Source organism: Glycine soja, chromosome 6, assembly GCF_004193775.1.
Source record: "Glycine soja cultivar W05 chromosome 6, ASM419377v2, whole genome shotgun sequence".
NCBI classification, from domain to species: domain Eukaryota; kingdom Viridiplantae; phylum Streptophyta; class Magnoliopsida; order Fabales; family Fabaceae; genus Glycine; species Glycine soja.
Window position 1 is genome coordinate 7,022,999 of NC_041007.1, and position 19,407 is coordinate 7,042,405.

At 33.3% G+C, this 19,407-nt stretch overlaps 2 protein-coding genes across 3 annotated transcripts; both read left to right on the forward strand.

Moving 5' to 3' along the window:
* Positions 1-2,275: 2,275 nt before the first annotated feature.
* LOC114415193 (probable ubiquitin-conjugating enzyme E2 24) lies at positions 2,276-3,838 on the forward strand. Its single transcript, XM_028379784.1, has 3 exons — positions 2,276-2,394; positions 3,090-3,230; positions 3,575-3,838. The coding sequence occupies exons 1-3, from the start codon at positions 2,281-2,283 to the stop codon at positions 3,821-3,823; spliced, it is 504 nt and encodes a 167-aa protein (XP_028235585.1). The 5' UTR covers positions 2,276-2,280; the 3' UTR covers positions 3,824-3,838.
* Positions 3,839-9,582: 5,744 nt separating this feature from the next.
* LOC114415195 (KH domain-containing protein HEN4-like) lies at positions 9,583-18,338 on the forward strand. Of its 2 annotated transcripts, XM_028379786.1 has the most exons (10): positions 9,583-9,810; positions 13,155-13,233; positions 13,453-14,147; positions 14,494-14,937; positions 15,024-15,278; positions 15,647-15,955; positions 16,624-16,703; positions 16,810-16,918; positions 17,685-17,841; positions 18,064-18,338. In XM_028379786.1, exons 3-9 carry the CDS (start codon positions 13,458-13,460, stop codon positions 17,826-17,828), a joined length of 2,031 nt encoding a protein of 676 aa, XP_028235587.1. In that variant the 5' UTR covers positions 9,583-9,810; positions 13,155-13,233; positions 13,453-13,457; the 3' UTR covers positions 17,829-17,841; positions 18,064-18,338. The 2 variants fall into 2 exon arrangements, with proteins under 2 accessions (XP_028235587.1, XP_028235586.1); XM_028379785.1 differs by having other exon boundaries at positions 9,586-9,810; positions 17,685-18,203.
* The last annotated feature ends 1,069 nt before the right edge of the window (positions 18,339-19,407 follow it).

Sequence of the window (19,407 nt, forward strand, 5' to 3'; positions counted from 1 at the left end):
AGTTCTGCACCACTCTAAAGCATAGGCATTGCATACAACAACTACTTCTAAGACTTTTCTCCAATTGCCAAGGCTATGTCTCCAAAACTTGAAAAAATAGGAGGCTTAACAGACCTATGGAGTTGATTGCTGGACAATTCCACATGCAATTGGGTAATAATCCCATCACAATAAACCAGTACTTTCTCCTCGAAGCCTCTACATACATCACCAACCACACCCACTGTGATAGCAAATGTCCTGCACCCATTATATTAGGGACCACCTGAACCCAATACAATGATTGAAAATGTGCTGCACCTATTTTATAATTCCCTGCAGCTGCCATCCTTTCCCAATTACCCAAAAGCATCTCTCAAATAAATGTCTTGCAGAAAGACTTGCACCATACTGCCATACTTAAGGACCTTTGTTCTAGTACCATTCAAAACTTACGTTCTTCATTTCGGCTGCCATCATCCCATTGTGCATGAATTGGCAGTTTTGCTTTGGTTTATTTGAATGACACTTTTGAACATTGAATCCAATGGTAACAAATACAATTTTGTCACTTGGTATGAAAACATTCACTTCATTTACCCCCGTTAATCCATCCATGTCTGTCTTAAGATTTGCTTCGTCATCTACTTTAGGCAACAAGCTTAAAGATGGTAGTGGCATGATTAGTATGTTTTGTGATTTTGTGAACAAATTGATGGGAGAAGGAGGCGACAAGGGAGGCATGCTAGAGGAGGAACTCGGGGGCAAGGTGGTGGGCATGGTGGGGGGAAGGGTGAAGTAATGACTGTTGGTGTTTAGGAAAGAAAAGAGGTTAGGAATTAGATTGTTTTATAATTTTTAAAATAAAATAAAGATAGTAATGATTTTTAATTAATCACCACTATTTAAAATTTATTGTTTTAAAATTTAAAACATTGACAGAATTAAATGTTTTAGAAAAAAACCAAAAAAAATACAAAAACGATCCGTTTTGTTGAAAACATATCAAAATGAAACTAAAATAAACTTAATAGAACAAAAGTGACATTAAGCTTAATTTTTATACAAAAATGTATATTTAATTATCAATTTATCATCCATAATCTTACATGCCCCTGCGAACTTACTCTAGCATTACCAACAGCTGGACACACACATTGGATAAGATGTGAGGAAGTAAGGAAAATACCAACAGTGATAAATGGTATTTGAGCTTTTGTATGGGCTTACTAGTATCTTTTTAAAGTGTTTTGTGACTTTGTTTATACTTTGTGTGATATAAATAAAGGCCGTGTTTTAAAGACACGAAAAAAGTGATAAGCACTTTGTCTATACTTTTTTAAATTTTCATTTTTCTCAAAGGAGAAGAAAGTAATAGTTCTTGCATAAAGAAGTTTCCCTATGATATAATAGTGCAGTAAGTCTTTATTTATATGCTGTAAGTAAGAACTTAATCTCTGTCTCTAGAATTCTCTACATGTTAATAGGCCAAAAAACTTGCACAAGGCTTAAAAAGCAAATGAAAAACACAGATACTTACACAAGGATAAAAATAAAAGATTAACCTTATCACAAGGAATAACACACAGCTGCCATTATAAATACTCTTTTGAGCTGTTTTGAAACTATAATGAATCTAATATTACAAAGGCCTTTATACTCTTATAAATGAAAGGATGTGAAAGTGTCAATTAAATTATGTATGTGAAAGTGTCAAATCTTATGCAAACAAAGTGGCAGGATCAGGGGTACCACTAACCTTACCTTATTCTAGAGTAAGTTCACATGTAGCTCTTAAAACTAGAAGCAACTAAGGCTCTACATCACCCCGTTTCCTTCAATTCCTAAAAATTAGCTTGGAAGGTTGTGTGAGAATACCTACCATTGACTGAAAGACTAAGGCAGAGGATCATATCCTCTGCGTTCACTTGTCAATGCATTTAGTAACTTGGAACTATCAAATGAAGATTGAATAATTCATATTTTATTTCGACCAATTAATTTTAAAAAATGAAATCCAAATTTCAGTTGTTCAAAATTGAACTACTGAAATTTAGAACAAATATAAAATAAATTGAATGCATGAAAATGTGATTGCACTAAATCTATTTCCCAAGACAAACAGAAGTTAGTCTGAAGTCTTGAAAATGAACTAATGTTTTTGTGTTATTGAATTACCTTACAGCCATATGTTGTATGTGTGTTTCAATTTTTTTTGTTACACAACTGTAATCTTGTTGTGCTATTAAATATGAAATTATTCTTAATTTGTAGGTGATGTGGAGGTTACATGGGAACCAAATGAGTTATCAGGATGAGTTCCCTGATAATCATTTCATGTCCTGCATTGGCAGCGTTACTGGTTTCCAAGATGGTGATGTGGAGGTTACATGGGCTACTGGTTTCACAACCAAGGTATGATATATAGTTTTACTGTGTTCAATATACTGTAGTTTATGAGGCTGCTAGATGAATGTGGTAGTGGAGGAGTCATGAAATTTATGCTTCCCATATCTCATTATCTAGATGAACAGTTTTGACAGAATTATTCGTACTATCTAGATATTTACTACTGTGTATTTCAGAGCTGAAACCTTAATTGATTACTGCATGCTAGTTTATGTAGTTGACACTTGACATTGGTTTAAATTCTTTAGAATGATTTTTTCAACTATTTTTGAAATATAATAGATAATTCTTCCATTCATAGTCAAAATATGGATATGGTGGTAATAGTAAAATAACTTACAACTGAGCTTGGACTACGTATTGTATATTTAATAATCTTAAAGAACTAGGGACTACATCAATAATGGCCACTTAAAAATGACAAAAAATAGAATTATTGGCCAATATATTTTCAGTTTGAGCACTATTAACTATTCAACGGGCTAAATATGTTCAAAGAATGGTTTGTGGGTTATCACTTGCTGACTTAGGTAACCACTCAAGTGGTTAATTAATCATAGAATAGAAATAACCTTACCAATAATTCTTTTACTCTTAATAGTTTTTCCAAAATTATTTCTGATTTTCTATTGTAATGTACACATTTTGAAGCTTTTATCTACTGGAATTAATGTATGAATAGCTTTTGTTTTGCCCAACAGGTTGCACCTTATGAAATTTTTCGGATTGAGAAACATGAAGGTTCAACTGTAACCCCCACTCCTTATGAGACAAATGTTGAAGAGTTAACTCATGAGATGATTGAACACAGGAGTCTACCTTCTTGTGACAAGAAGGGAAAGGTGAGGGCCACTTTTTTATTTATTTATTCACATGTTTTATCTCTGTGCATCCAAGTGTATTGTGTTATGTTTATGCTTGTGCATTACTAGCATTTCTTGAATGAATTTTCTAATAGGAAACATTTGAGACACAGAAATGGAGAAAAGCCAGGTAGTTAATATATCAACAGAAAAAAAAATAAAGAAATATATATTCTTTTCTAGTTTTATCAACAAGTTTAATTTGGAAATTATAGACGTCAATTATCATCCTAAATTACATTTTTGAATAATTAATTATTGACTAGGAGTTTACCAATGCAACTGTCTAATTATAGACTGATATATCACATTTGCATGATCAGGACTTGTTAAATGGTGATGGTACTAGGAAGAATTGTGAAAAGAATCTTGGGGAATGTAGTTCCTTTTCCCTTCCTCGAGCTGCCTTTGAACTTTTCTCCAGCATTAAAGCCAGCATTTTCCAAACTTTTAGTGGAACTCTACTTTCAGGAGCAGTTTCCTCAGTACCTACATTTGAAAAGGAGAATAGATATGGTTATCCAGACAAGAAGGATTCGGAAACTTGTGACCTCTTTAATTGTTTTGCTTAAGAGGGTAAAACTTAGGTTCTCTCGTTTCCAATCAATTATGTTGTGTGTAGGCTAATTATTGAACGTATTTTTTTACACATCATAAGTATTTTTTTTTGTTTTTTATAACCTCTCCTATTCTTTTAGGTCATAATTAGTATTGTTGTTTCAGTTCTAAAAGTGTTAGTATTCACGTTGCCAAGTTGTTTTCATTTTGATAAGTCATGTACATTAGGGTGAATAATAAATGCACATGGAAAATGGCTTATATATATATCTGTTAGTCATGTAAATTAGGGTGAATAATAAAAACTCATGGAGTTAAATGGCTTATTTTGATAAGTCTGTATTGAGTCAACCATTCAAGAGTTGCATGATATTGTAAAAATAGCTTTCAACTATTTTTTATTTTTTTATGAACATGGCTTATATGAATGGAAACTTCTCTGAGTAAAGTACTTAACCTATACCTTCATACAGTTTTCACATTAATGTGAAACTATTTGTCTCTAGAAATGTTGATAGTGTCATTCTCATAGATACATTAATTAAAAAAAAAAGCCAATGCAATACCTTAAAAAAAAGGCAAAAAAAAAAGTCAAGCAAAAAATAAATAAAAAAAGATTAAAAAAAAAGCAATACTACGACGGTTATTGTATAACCGTCTTAGTATGTTACACCTACTACGCCGGTTATTTTATAACCGGCATAAAAATTCATTTTCGCATGTCATATACAACGACGGTTCGTGGCAACCGTCGTAAAATACGTATACATACAAGGACGGTTTTATGGCAACCGTCGTAAAACGCATATACATACAAAGACGGTTTTATGGCAACCGTCGTAAAACGCGTATAAAATACGTATACATACAAGGACGGTTTGATGGCAACCGTCGTAAACCGCGTATACATATAAGGACGGTTTTATGGCAACCGTCGTAAAAAATATTATTTACAACGACGGTTTAGAAGACCGTCTTTAAAATACTTGCACCTTTTACGACGGCTATTACGACGGTTCAAAACTGACGTTAAAATAATTACTTAACCGACTTAAAATGTCGTTTTTGCAGTAGTGTCAGTCCGTCGTGTGAAGTTCAGGAGTCTACCTTAACCATGTTCACCCTAACGTGTATCAGTTTCGAATTTTGATAATTACATAATTATATATCTCAAAATTCTGTAGATGTTAATTTTATCTATATTAATGAGGATTTAAATTATTTTAGATTGATTTAATATTTTATATTTTTTACAACATTTAATATTTTATAGATATATTATGCATGTGATGACAACTTTTAGTTTAAAGATAAGTTTTAAAATAAAATTATCCCATCTTCAAAAGAAAAATCCCAAAAAAAATATCCAATAGTTTCACTCACATTCACCTCATCTAGGAAGTCAGCTACTTCTGTTGAACAATCGTGGTTATTAACTTTATTATCACATGAGAAACTAGCATACAAGTAATGCCATTATTTATATAAAATACTACACTAATTAGCATATTTTATAAAATTTTGAATGGCGAAATTTACTCCTTAAAGTATTGATTTGTAATAAAGTTGCATTGATTCTAATTTTTTGTGTGCTATATGTCATAGATTGTCGAAGCTATTTCTAGTTGGGATATGGGTAAGAGGGAATTTGAATCCAAATCTTCACCTTATGGCCTAATGGGAGCCCCGATCAAACCATTTTTGTATCGTTTCTATTAATTTTCTATAATTGCTGTTAATCATTAAGTTTATATATCAATAATTTTAAGAAAAATGTTCACTAAAAAAAAGAATGGGAAAATTTTTCAGATTATAATTAATATGCCAACTATATAATTAAACTTTTAGCATAAATTTAATTTGTCGATTTTTTTTTTCTTTTCATTTCAATCTAACCACAGTTCCCTTATTCTTCAAGAGGACAATCAAATATTCAGTTTGGCTATTATTGTAGAATTTGGAGAGCTTTTTACTAAACGTTCTCTAACTTTGACCTTGCCTGATTGCATGTGATGAGGAATATGTGCGATCGAATCCATCTTATATTGCAACTCCGTTTCAATATGGTTACGTCATTTTCTATCAACAGATTATAGCCTGACAAGAAGAAAAAAAAATGAAGACTTTTTTGAAAGGGGAAACTCACTGACCAGTAATGAAACTGTGGCAATTATAAAATATAGAATACCCTTTTGTTTCATAAAAATTGGACCCGTCTCCTTTTGCCACTAAGCCATCATTTTATCAAAAGTCTGAGGTCAAATTGGGTAAAACCAACCAATCAACCATCACGTTTAACATCATCTTAGATCTATAGATTAACCGGACCCATGGATTCCTTTCAACATTGACGTGCACTACAAACGAATGCTTAAATTAGAGTTACTAGTAAATTAATTTGTTCTGACTTCTGAGATAAGCATCGGAAGACCTAAAAACACTTCTTTCAATCAAAAAACGAAATTAGCTCTTCCCTCCCACAAATTGTAAGCCAATAAAAGAAGTGGGGTGCGTAAAGATTTTAATTGCTAAATCTGAGTGATCATGAAGATATATTCTTTTTCAGTCAATTTGTTTCTCATTTTCCTCATTGTGTTTGTTGCTTTCCACCCATATTTTTGGGTTCCATCAAAAGTCAAAACCCTAAAAACTGGCATGGCTGATGACGAATGGGTGAAATAAAGGGGACAATATATTCTGGTCCGAAAAAATTAAAGGAAGGGGTAGACATTCTGGAAGATTTTCATTTCTAAAAAGAAAACAAAGAGAGCCCCGTACGTGTTTGCATTTTGTGGCATTTGCTTTTCTATCAGCAAAACTCGGACTTTTGGAAGGTCAGAAGAAAATTAAAAAAGATTTTTTGTGAAATAATATTGGCTATTTCTATGTCACATTAATATTCATCCTAAGCTTGTTTAATTTGTTTCATTTTCTATTTCTTTTTCCAGGGTTCTCAATCATCAGCATAACTTTCTTTTTACTAAACGGAAATTTTAATGTTAAAACTAAGAATAGGCTTATTGATACTTTAGACTTTAGGATCACACTTTTCCTTTTTATTTATATTATTCAACTTTAGAATCATGATTCTCAAATTTTTTCTTTCCTATCAAACGCTGCATTAGAGAATTATATTGGACTCAAGTAGAGATAGCTATAGTCGATCATAACTAAAAAATAATTCATTTCAAAACTAAATAAGGCAAATTACTAATCTTATAATCATGAAATATATCGCTTCCTTACTAGACCTGATCGACATGCCATTTAATATATTATTCTCAACTTGTTTTAGAATTTAGACCTATGAGAAATTGCTTAAGTGATCTTAACTTTTTTAAAATTTTAATACTTCACTAGTTTTAGGATAAACCAAGGTTTAGATAGATCTCATTTAAAGATCAGTACTATATATATAGTTGATCTTATATTGTATTCTCAGCATTATGCTGAATTATCAGTTTTTATATGTAAGAATTGCAAAGTTTCACCTTAAAGAAAGAAAAAGGTACAAAGTTCCAAATATTCTGGCGAGTAGCATGTGACAAAAATGGTGGGCTACCCTGAGTGATATTGCGGAACAAAGTTCCAACTTTTTGGCGTATAATGGCCATGAATGAGAAACGTGCTATATATGATGTCGATGGAAAAAAAAATTGATTTAGATATACTAGTGGACATAACTGCTACTGGGTCACCTGGTTTTATTCCATTCTATCATTCTTATTCTACACTCCTCCTCACAGTAGAAAAGAGAGGATTAGGGTAAAGAATATTCATACCAAGAACACCCATAATTAACCGAAGTCAACTGCAACTGCAGGTACTCTACATATATAATTGCCTTTTATGCTTGCTGTTCACTAATTCGATGCAAAGCACTCAGAACCACCAAGTTTAAGTGGTTGCAGCATCTTAAAATAAACCTACAATTTGATTTTTGATATTCGAGTTTTGTATTTAATGTGTGTCCTCCCGGACATGCCATTATCTTATGAACAGTTACCTAGTTTAATTATAAAATTTCAAACAGAGGAGTAACCAATTATAAGACAAACAACTTTATGCAGAAAACCGAACCTACAGGGCTACAATTTTGCGGAATTTATATCAGTAAGAGATACAACACAGAGCTGTGTACACCTGCGCTTCTCCTTTGCTCCTGAGACTGAAATAAATGTAATGTACCAGCTGTATATATTGGTGGCTTCTGCTTATCTAACAGCTGCAAATTAGGCATAGGATGATTGATAATGAATTTTAACCATCTCAATCTTCAGTACAGGACTGTTTAAAATGCTTGAAGCATCAAACAGAACGATGGTTTGTACAAGTGAGATGCCAAATGCAATAAAACAATTAAAAGTGGAAAGAAACAAAACACTCCACCATAATTATTTTTTTGGTCGCAAAGATGTTCCCTACGGTACCTTTATAAATCACTTTGTGTAAAAGGGTTGACTTAGTTGATTGAGCATGAATTATTATAAATCTTTGATATTATTTTTTATTTTTATTGATAAAAAAATCACTTTTGTGACATGCGTTCGTTGTTAAGGTTGTATATAAATATCACTCAATCTTATATAAGATTTGAAATCTCACCTCAAGAGTATGGTAGTTTTCTATTTGCACATATTATAGTTCACACTTAATTACGGGCTTTCTTTACACAAAAAATAGTGTATGTATTAAAAAGATTCTATTTTAGACGATCATTTAAGCACAATTAAAATCTACACTAAGAGAATTCTTGATTTTAATTAGGGTTAGTTAACTTGGGTTACTATAACAGCTAGTAATATGTATGCAATTAACGGTGGTTAATTAGAATAATTAATCTTGGTTAAATACTTGTAGTGGATGTTATAAAATTCAAACTTGTAATCAATACAATTAAGGCACAAAATTATGGGTTGAATCAATTTCATGCGATTCAATCACATAACAATGATGACCACGACATCTAACATTTTGGTTTGGTGTAGCTATATCTTTGTATTTGTAAATTTAATTTAATATTAAGATTTCTTATAATTACATATCTATTATTTATTATACAAGCTCAAATAGAAACCTTTTGAAATATATAACTAATATAATCCCAAATGACACATATTATTTGTTTAACTATAACCCTAGATCGCTTTGTGTACATCATAGACATAACGTTGCAAACATCTTGACTTGTGAACTTCATTATCCTACTGCCTCATCAATCCCATAGTTCTTCATCGTTTAAAGTATATAACTAATGTAAGCCCAAAGGGACCATATTGTTTGCTTAACTATAACCCTAAATCACCTTGTCTACATCATAGACGTAGTGCTGCAAACATTTTGAATTGTGAACTTCATGATCCCACTGCATTATCCCTCCCCAATTTATTCATCATTTAAAGTGTATAACTAATATAAGCCCAAATGGCCCATATTGTTTGTTTATCTATAACCCTAAATCGCTTTGCCTACATCTTAGACGCAGTGCCGCAAAACATTTTGACTTGAGCTTCATTATCCCACCGCCCCATCCTTCCCATATTTCTTCATCATTTAAAGTATATAACTAATATAAGCCCAAAAGGGTCCAATTGATCATTATCTCATCGCCTCATCCTTCCCCAATTTCTTCATCGTTTAAAGTGTATAACTAATATAAGCCCAAATGGCCCATATTGTTTGTTTATCTATAACCCTAAATCGCTTTTCCTACATCTTAGATGCAGCGCCGCAAAACATTTTGACTTGAGCTTCATTATCTCACCACCCCATCCTTCCCCTATTTCTTCATCATTTAAAGTATATAATTAATATAAGCCCAAAATGGCCCAATTGATCGTTTAAGTGTAACCCTAAATCACTTTGCTATATATAGACGCAGTGCCACAAACATCTTGACTTGTAAATTTCATTATCTCACCGCTCCCTCCCTCCTTTCTTTCTTCCGTTCATGTTCTTGTCTTTTCAGCTATGAAAGACATAACACAATGCACATCTGGTTGTAAGGATCTTCATTCTTATTCTTATCTCTTGAAAACTTGGAGAGCTTTATTTTGTTTTTTTTTCTTTTTTATTATTCATTTCTTGTCACCATTTACAATCAGGTCGTTGAGCTTTACCAATCCAATATGGTTTTTGTCCAGTTTAACTACATCAGTCCCCGTTTGCTACCTTATTGGATTTGATAACTTGATTGGAAAAGTCATGGGCTTGGCACCCGATCATATTGGTCAATTTAGTCCAATTTTTATAACATTGTGTGTGAATTATATTAAAACAACAATAGGTAAATTTTGAAGGTTTAGTCAAAAGCACTGTATTGTTAATGTTATTTTTATTTATTTAATTACATTTGTCCTTATTTGTTGGTATATCAAATATGATAACTTGATTGGGTTAATCATGGCTTGATTCCTAGTTAGATTGGTCAGTTCAGTATGAGTTTTACAACACCGTGTGCAGTTTATATTAAAAGAATAATAGATAAGTTTCTAAGGTTTGATCAAAATCCTTGTTTATATTTTTTGTTTTAATTTAATTTATTTTGAAAAAAATCGCAATATTATTTTGCATTTCCCCCATCCTTTTGCTTTTCCACCTTTAAGATGGACCCCACATTAGATCTTTGCATTCTCACTTCATTGTATTGTTGCACTCTTACTTCATCGTTGTCGAATTCACATCTTGATCCTCTTCTTGATTCTTTTTCTTCTCATTGTCTATCTTTTCTTATAGGTTTTTCTTTATTCTTATGTTTATGTCTCCCTTTTTATTCTTATGTTTATGCCTTTCACATGTCCTTATTTCTCTCTATACTTTTGCAAGCCCTCAATTATATTTCTCTACCTTTTTGTAGGACTCTCTAACATTGCAAGTCTTTATTGACTTCATAGGTCCTCAAAGGTTGGATCCATTTCTGCAATTAGGGTTTATGGCCTTCATTGCATTTAGTGTTTATGGATTTCATCTAGATTACTCTTAAGCCTAACTCTTTCTTCCTATTTTGTGTTTTCACCTTTGTAAGCCCCCAAATCTTCCACTTTACCTTCACAAGTCCTAAAATTTTCTTTTTGTACATTTGCATGACACTTTATGTCACATTTGTATGCTAGAGTCAAGTGGGTGAGAGAGCTTTTAGAGATAGAAATGCAAGCAAAATTGGATAATGGAACAAATTTTTTTTGGACATTCATTGGCTCCAAAATTGTTTTTTAACAATTATTTGAAAGATAGTAATAAATAAAAGAATAAAATGTTATTATATGTTTAAATATTTTTTTATTAATATTAAATGTTAGATATTTTTATTAGTATATTATTAATAAAAAATATTTAACATTTAATATAATAAAGATATTTGAATATTATAATTTCACAGTTTTTTTTATCTATCATAATCTTTCAAATTTTAATTTTGGATCCTTATAATGAAAGTCTAAAAAATTATTTTTTCATATCAATGTCAAGTTTTGCCTACATTTCTTCTCAAAAGGTTCTCTTTCCCATTTGGTCTTAGTGTCCAAGAGTGACAAAATGTCTTGTAAAGCACCATCATACAGTTGGACAAGTGGCCTCAATAACTTAAGAGAGGGTGAAATAAGTTTCAAAATTTTCCACTAACAAACTTTTAACTCCCTTTTAAATGATAGGCTCATAATGCAGAAGAAGCAACACCAATCAATTTAATAATATTCTTTAAACATGCAAGAAAAAATTGATTGCAATAACATAAATGAGATAAGGGAAGGGAGAAATGCAAACTTGATTTATACTGATTTGGTCACTTCACATGCCTACGTTCAGTCCTCAAGCAACCTACTTGAGATTTTCCACTATCCCTCTAAATCATTTAGAGACTTTGAACACATCTTGGGATCTTCACCCTTATGTTCAAGATTCTCCAAGAGACAACTAGTCTCTTGATTACAACTGACTTTCTGAGATGAACAAAAAGATTTCTCTTCTTTAGAGTGGATAATACAAATTGAAATTTTTAGAGGAATTTCTCTCTTTTAGAGATGATAATACAATTTGAAGTTCCTGGGTGAATTCTCAATAGATTTGCAAGTGTTTGCCTAAGAGTTGTTGAGAGAATATTTGGCAATTAAGTTCTCTTAGAGTATCTTTCTTGCTTTTTGAAGTCAGACACACATATATATAAGTCATTTGTGCCTTTTCAAAATGGTTTGAAGATGCGTGTCTTTTCAAAAAGCTTTTTCTGAAATTTTTCACTGGTAATCGATTACATAGTTATATTTTGAAGGGTCATGACTTTTCAAATTGAATTTCAAGAGTTTTGTTACTGGTAATCGATTACATATCAATGGTAATTGATTACAACTTTTGAATTCAAATTTCAAAACCCTTCTAAAAGTTGATTTTTCAAAATTGTCTTATGATAATTGATTATACTATTTGGTAATTGATTACTAAAGCCTTGAATGTTGGAAACAATATGTTTTGAGGCAAAAGCTTGATCAACCAATAAGATTGTTTGAGACCTTATCTTTTTTTTCTCTTGTTTGCTTTGACCTTGAAACAATGCTTAACCTTTGAATATTTGTTGAAGTAACCTTGTATTAATCTTAAAGCAATATTTAACCTTTCAATGTTTGTTGAAACAACCTTATTATTTTATTCTACTTTAGCATCGTCAAAAACCCTGTATCCATACATTCACACATACCACCACCATGTTGCCATTGCAAGTAACATTTAACCATATGGTATATTTTTCTTTTAATATTTTTGCTTTACGTAACTTTTTTTTTATCATTGATGTATGCTTTTAGTTAAATGTGAGATTTTTTATGCGTGTTCTTAATTAGTTGATTTTTACAAGAGGATGAGATACTTCATGCCTTTATATTTAAGAGCATAAAAATAAAACACAAAAGACAAAAAATAAATGTTACATAATTTATAATGGGAGATTTGGGAACATAGGTACAAGGATAAAATAGCGAGGGAGGAAAAGAAATAATTTATGACTTTTTTTTTTGGTTATTATGATTAGCCTTTATTAAAAAACTTAGTTGTCACGAAGCATGTTTAATGGGGGTATTTCCTCCCTTAAGGCTAACGGTGCAGATTCGATTCTTGCTGCCCGCTTATATTATTTTTTTATTCTATTTAAATTTATCTTTTTTTTTTATTATAGAATAGACGGGAACCAATATTGGTATCTTTTTGTCTTTTAACATAACAAAACCAACGAAATTAAATTTAAAAATACGTTGGGCAAAAATTGTAGCAAGGAAAAGTGGGGGCCCAATTAATCATTTTGGGCTCAACGAATAGAAGTGGCCCGATCGCTATTCTAACTTTGAAGAGCTTACTGCTTAGGTTACACTGCATAATTCTCTGCCAGCACCATTTCCGTCGTTCTCCGCCCTTCATCGTCGACACCGTGCGATTCCCGAAGGTTTGGAATATACTCAGATCTTAACACTTCCACTTTCCTTCATCTTCTTATTTTCCTTCTTTTTATTTGAATTTTACAACCTCACAGACTCGCATGATTGAATAATTTCACAGGATATGTTATCAACACTATTTACTTTGTGGTTACATGCTTATATTGTTGATAAATAGCGTTGAACTGATGTAGAATAGTGTTGTCATTGTTTCGTTCTTGTGTCAGTTCCAATGACGTCTTCTAAGAGGCCTAATGCGGGGCCGAATGGGAGAGGGAAACGCCGGAGATCTTCTGGCGGTTTTTCGTCGTTGGGTGTTTCTCCGGGGAGCGTTGTGTTCCGTTTGCTCTGTCATGCTTCTAGAATTGGCGGTGTTATTGGCAAAGGTGGTTCCATCATATCGCAAATTCGCCAAGAAACTGGCGTGAAACTTAGGATCGAGGAAGCTGTTCCCGGGTGTGATGAAAGGGTTATCACTATCTCAGGTTCTGAAAAAGAGACTGAAGAAGATAACACTGAACAGGGAAAGGAGGTTAATGATAATGATGATGGTGGAAGCGAGGGGAAGGATCGGGAGGAGAAGGATGATGGCGATGGTAATGAAGATAAAAGAGAAAAAGATGCCGTTCCCGTTGAAGATTCAAAGAGCGAGAAGGGGAATTCGGCTATTTGGAAGGCTATATCACTAGTTTTTGAGAGGATGGTTGAGGGAGTAGAGGAGACAACTGAAGGAGATGAAGAAAGTAATAAACCTTCTTCCTTTTTTTTGAGGCTACTTATTCTTACTGCTCAAGTTGGTTGTGTTCTAGGAAAGGGTGGTAGTGTGATAAAGAGAATGGCAGCTGAGAGTGGTGCACAGATTCGGATCCTTCCTAAAGACAAGCTTCCAGCGTGTGCATCGGCTTCTGATGAGATAGTTCAGGTAAATGTTTGTGACACTGATCCAAAAAGGGATAAGGGGTCTGCCATTATCCCCTTTTAGTTCAGTGTTTTTAAATTAACTGGCTGGGAGTTGTATTTGAAGTAGCACATGTCTGGCTAGAATGTTATTTAATTAACTGTCTGAACCCTGAAATTAATTTCATTGATACTATGTTTTTGCATGTATACATTTTGAGTGACACATAATTCGAGTCTGAAGTGCAGAAAAGGGGTTCTATAGCAGCTATTTTGATGCTTATTAGTTATTACTTATTACTCATTTTAAGATCTGTTCATGCTCGTTATCTTGTTTCAACATTATTTTTCATATGTATTCCTTGATGTAGATCTCAGGAAGTGTAGAAGTTGTCAGGAAAGCTCTTCAATCTGTTTCTCAACAACTTTTGGAAAATCCGCCTCGGGATCATGATTCCCTGTCCGCCAAGTCTACTGGGCCGTCGTCTCATTCATTTGGGCAATTCCCACCACACAACCGTTCTTTTTCTGCTCAAGGAGAACCTTTTGCTAGTGGTCCTCATGATATTTCTGCTTTTCATTCTGCCGCTCCTCTGATTCCCAAGTTTCATGAAGCTGCCATCCACGGTCGCATGAGGCCTTTACAAGAAATGCTTACTTTTCGTTTATTGTGTCCTGCGGAGAGGGTAGGAAATATAATTGGCAAAGGTGGAGCAATCATAAAGACCGTGCAGCAAGAGACAGCAAGTGAGATCAAGGTTTTAGAAGCCCCTCCAGATTCAGAGGACTGTGTTATTGTTATATCTGGTCCAGCGGTATGGTTCAAGTTTTCCATTTTCTCATCTGAGCTATTGTTATGAAGCCACATTTTTTTTAACTGATGTTAGATTGTTATTTGCAGCACCCAGAGGATAGAATATCCCCTGTGCAAGAGGCTGTATTTCGTGTGCAAACTAGAATAGCCAAGCCTATACCTGATGCCAAAGACCATATTATGTTAGCAAGGTTTCTGGTTTCTTCCACTCAAATAGGTTGTCTTCTTGGCAAGGGTGGTTCCATCATTACTGAAATGAGGAAGAAATCAGGGGCCCATATCCGTATATTAGGAAAGGATAAGGTTCCAAAGTGTGCTTCAGAGGATGAAGAAGTAATTCAGGTGCAATTTTACTGAGTTTGATATTGGTGTAAAGTTCTTCTACTTTATGTTCTTTGTAGTTTATTCCATATGGCTAACTTACATAATAATGCTGATATCTTGTAATTATTTAAGAATAACAGAATAATTGTGATTTCCTAGGGAAAACTACAATTACGTTCATATTGTGAAGTCCTGTAGCTTTTCAAAATGAGCAGTTGGAGTAACTTGTTGATAATTATGTTTACATGATACTGATTTCTCAATTTTATTAATTGGCATGAAATGTATGCTTGGTGATTGGTGTTAATTAGTTTAAACATTTTTTAGCTTCTAGTCTTATTTATTGTTTCTCATGGTTGTTGCTTATCTTGTTTAATTTCTGACAGGTGAATGGAGAAATTGAGGCAGTGCATGATGCTCTCTTGCAAATAACCACTAGATTAAAACATCATTGCTTTCGCGATTCATATCCATCTGTCAATTATCCTTCAAATTCTCCATTTCTGGATCAACTTCCTCCATTCCCACCTTATTTAGGAAGAAGGGGACTTTCACCTCCTAGGATGTATTCTGACCTTGGTCATCCACATCCACACGCGGGCTTTCCTCTTGATGATCGCCCTCCTTTCTTGAATAGTATACATAGACCAGGCCTTCCTCCTCACATATCTGAAAGGAAGCCTTGGGGTCCACAGGTATTGGACTATTATTTCTCTTTTGGTACTAACTTTGGCTTAAAATACTGCCTTTGCAGCATATCTGCATGTCTTTTAAATCACTGTCAAACACTTGGGCTAGATGTTGAAGTTAGTATTGGTAAAATTAAAATTGAAATGGATGAGGGAGGAAAGAGTGATCTATATTTGATAAAACATAATTCTTTTTTCAAGTGTAGGTGATATATTACTTTTTCATTTCTATACCGTTTAAAGGTTCTTATTTTATTAAATATTTTCTTTCCATTGGTACTTGCATAATTTCTAAGAGATACTAACAAAAATTATATAAAAAAATTTAAAGTCTTAAAAGTTATAATTAATATTTAATCTATATATTTACATATACCACACAAGAAGTTGCAACATAGATCAATCCCTGGCAGGAATTTTTCTTCTTTTAAATCCAGAGGCTAATAGAAGCCTTGCTTGGATAAAAATATCAGTCAATAGAAGAGGACTGAAGGACTATGGACCAATATCCCATTATCCAGGCCAAATTACCTGGTCTGTTTTTCCCAAATGTAAAATTTCTTAAGTAATGACATGCCAATCTTTAGTGACTTCTGAGAACTGAGAAGCTATGTTATAAAGAAGCTCTTTTTATGCACTGATATGCCTACCTGTGTTGGATATCTGGTTTCTAGGGGATACTTGAAGGTGGCATACCCATTGGCTTGCCAGACTTTCCAGGAGGTCCTCCTAGAAGAATTTCAGGATTTGCAGGGTGTGTCTACTGTCAATAATTTTGTTTTCTTTATTATTTTCTTTTTAATTTTCAAATTCTCCGCTTTTCTCTCTATCTCTATTACTGAGGTTTTTTCCCCATGCAGGGGGAGCCAACCAATTATCACAAGTACCACTGTTGAAGTTGTTGTTCCTCGAGCAGTGGTGCCTGTAATATATGGGGAAGATGGTGAATGCCTAAAACAAATACTTCAGGTGAACCCACTGCATCTGATAATTTATGATGTTAATTTTGTAGATTTTATTTGTCTGTTAGATGATTTGTGCTTTACACTTTAAATAGTTACTTGTGCCACTCATACATCCCCACCTATACCAAAATTTCCTTGCATATGCTCATGTGTTTACAAATTCTCAAGGAACACACACAAGGGACATCTTTCAACATTATAGATGAAACAAATAATTGTATTTTTGATTCCTTTAGTTTGGACTAGTGTTGTTTTGGTAGTTTTTTGTTCATTCAAAATATAAAAAATCTCTAAATTTTTCTTCATCAAAGCCTAATCTTTCAAAATACTGGAAAACTTTTACATCATTCAAAATACTTAGAATTTGAGGGTATTGGGTAGAAGAAAATTGATAAAACTGAGAGGACCAGCTTTGCTTAACATTAAAATCAGAGGGGCTTTGTGCATAGTCCAAAACTAACTAGAGGGGACTAGAGGGGGGCCAAGAGGGCAATTAAGCCTACTAGCCTAGATGTAATTTATATCATCATTCACTGTATGCTTTGATTGTGTTAATGTGAAACATTGTACATGTTTCTCCCATTTAGTCATTGAAGTTAAAGAAAGTGCACCCAATACACCACAAGGTATAAGTAAAAAACTATGAAAATATTGTTACCCTCTTTTCCAATTTCAATTCAATTGGAACATAATTTGTTGGATGAGTGATTATTGATGAAATTATTGTATAATTCTTCATGATTTTGACATCTACTATGTGATCCACACAGATTTCTGATGCAAACATTACTATTACTGATCCAAAGCCTGGAACTGTGGAAACTAAAATTATAATATCTGGAACCCCTGAGCAAACTCATGCTGCCCAAAGTCTTATTCAGGCATTTGTCATGAGTGAGAGGGAGTCAGTTTGATCACTCTATTTGGGTAATACACTAATACATTTGTTTCTTTAGTCTGGCAGTTGTAATTGAGTTTTTTTTGCTTAATTTTCTCCGCGTTGCAATTTTTTGTAGGCATGTGGTATAAATTGTAAAATGTTATCCTATAGAAATACCACTACACCCCAGCTTTGCTTTTATGTGCATTTATTTGGTATGCTTTTATACATCCCTATGTTTGATAGATTTTCATTGTGTCCGAGATCAGTACTGTTTTGAGGCTTGTAGAAGATAAACAGTCAAAAGGGCTTCCAACGTCTCTTGTATCTTTAACTCAAGCAAGTTGGTGTATGCTTTACTCCTCTTCTTTGAGATGTAAGAATATTAATCATCTGGTTCTTCCTTGCATCTGTGCTTTTATCATTGGGCTTGTAAGACCCTGTCTGTCCCCAAAAAAAATGCCAAAAGAAAGAGAAAAGACAATAGCATGTGCTCTGCTCTAGAAAGAAAGAAGATAATGGAAAGAGCATTTCCTCTGCTGTATGTACTATGTTCAAGTACTAGATGATCCTAAGGCCATCTCCATCTAGAAGTGCTTAAATTCCCTTCTCTTATTAAGAACCAATCCTTAGTAAGATCATTTTATCTTATTGAGAACATGTAATGCTAATGCACCAGGTGCTTAACTTTTTTTTTTTAGGGGTCATATAATATACTTTTTATGAAAAACAATTAAAAAAGTTGGTAATAGTAAATTTTTTTAAGTTGATGGGTTGGAAAGAATAGTTGTTTAAGTTGTAAAACGTAAAAATAAGTGATGTGTAATAATGATGGAACCCAGTTAAATGTGTAAAAAGTAAAAAAGAGATGCAGGGATGAAAATACTCAAATTTACTAAATAAACTGATAGAATTGGTATCATAACAGCAATAAGGAATTTTTTATTGAATGGAATTAGGAAGCCCCCTAGGAATATGCTCCAGATATTTCGAGGTCTAGATCCGCTCCTTGCACTGTTTCACAATCACCAAAAGTTTCCTTAACTGTTTACGATTATTCCTATTTATAGGCTGATCTACTAGCATAAACCCACTCTAGTTGGGCCTAATCAGTTGCAGGCCCAGTCCCTTTCTAACACAAACCATTGTGTTTCTTTGGCCAATTAATCTAACTAATTTTTAATTCATAATTAATCCAACTAATTACTAACATAATGGGTATCTATCATAAGCCTGAACGCACCATATTAAAATTTGATTTATTGAATTCTTCTATTTATAATACTGAGGGCGAGCCCTGGTGCAACGGTAAAGTTGTGCCTTGGTGACTTGTTGGTCATGGGTTCGAATCCGGAAACAGCCTCTTTGCATATGCAAGGGTAAGGCTGCGTACAACATCCCTCCCCCATACCTTCGCATAGCGAAGAGCCTCTGGGCAATGGGGTACGAAGTTTTTTCTATTTATAATACTGGTGGAAATAAACATGCTGAATATATGTATAAGACAGTTGAGAAATGGAGTATGTTAGATGACCGATTGTGCGTTCTGATTTAAATGCTTGGTTCTACATGGATTGGTCTTGTCTTGAAGGTTAGAATGTTTTCCACTGACT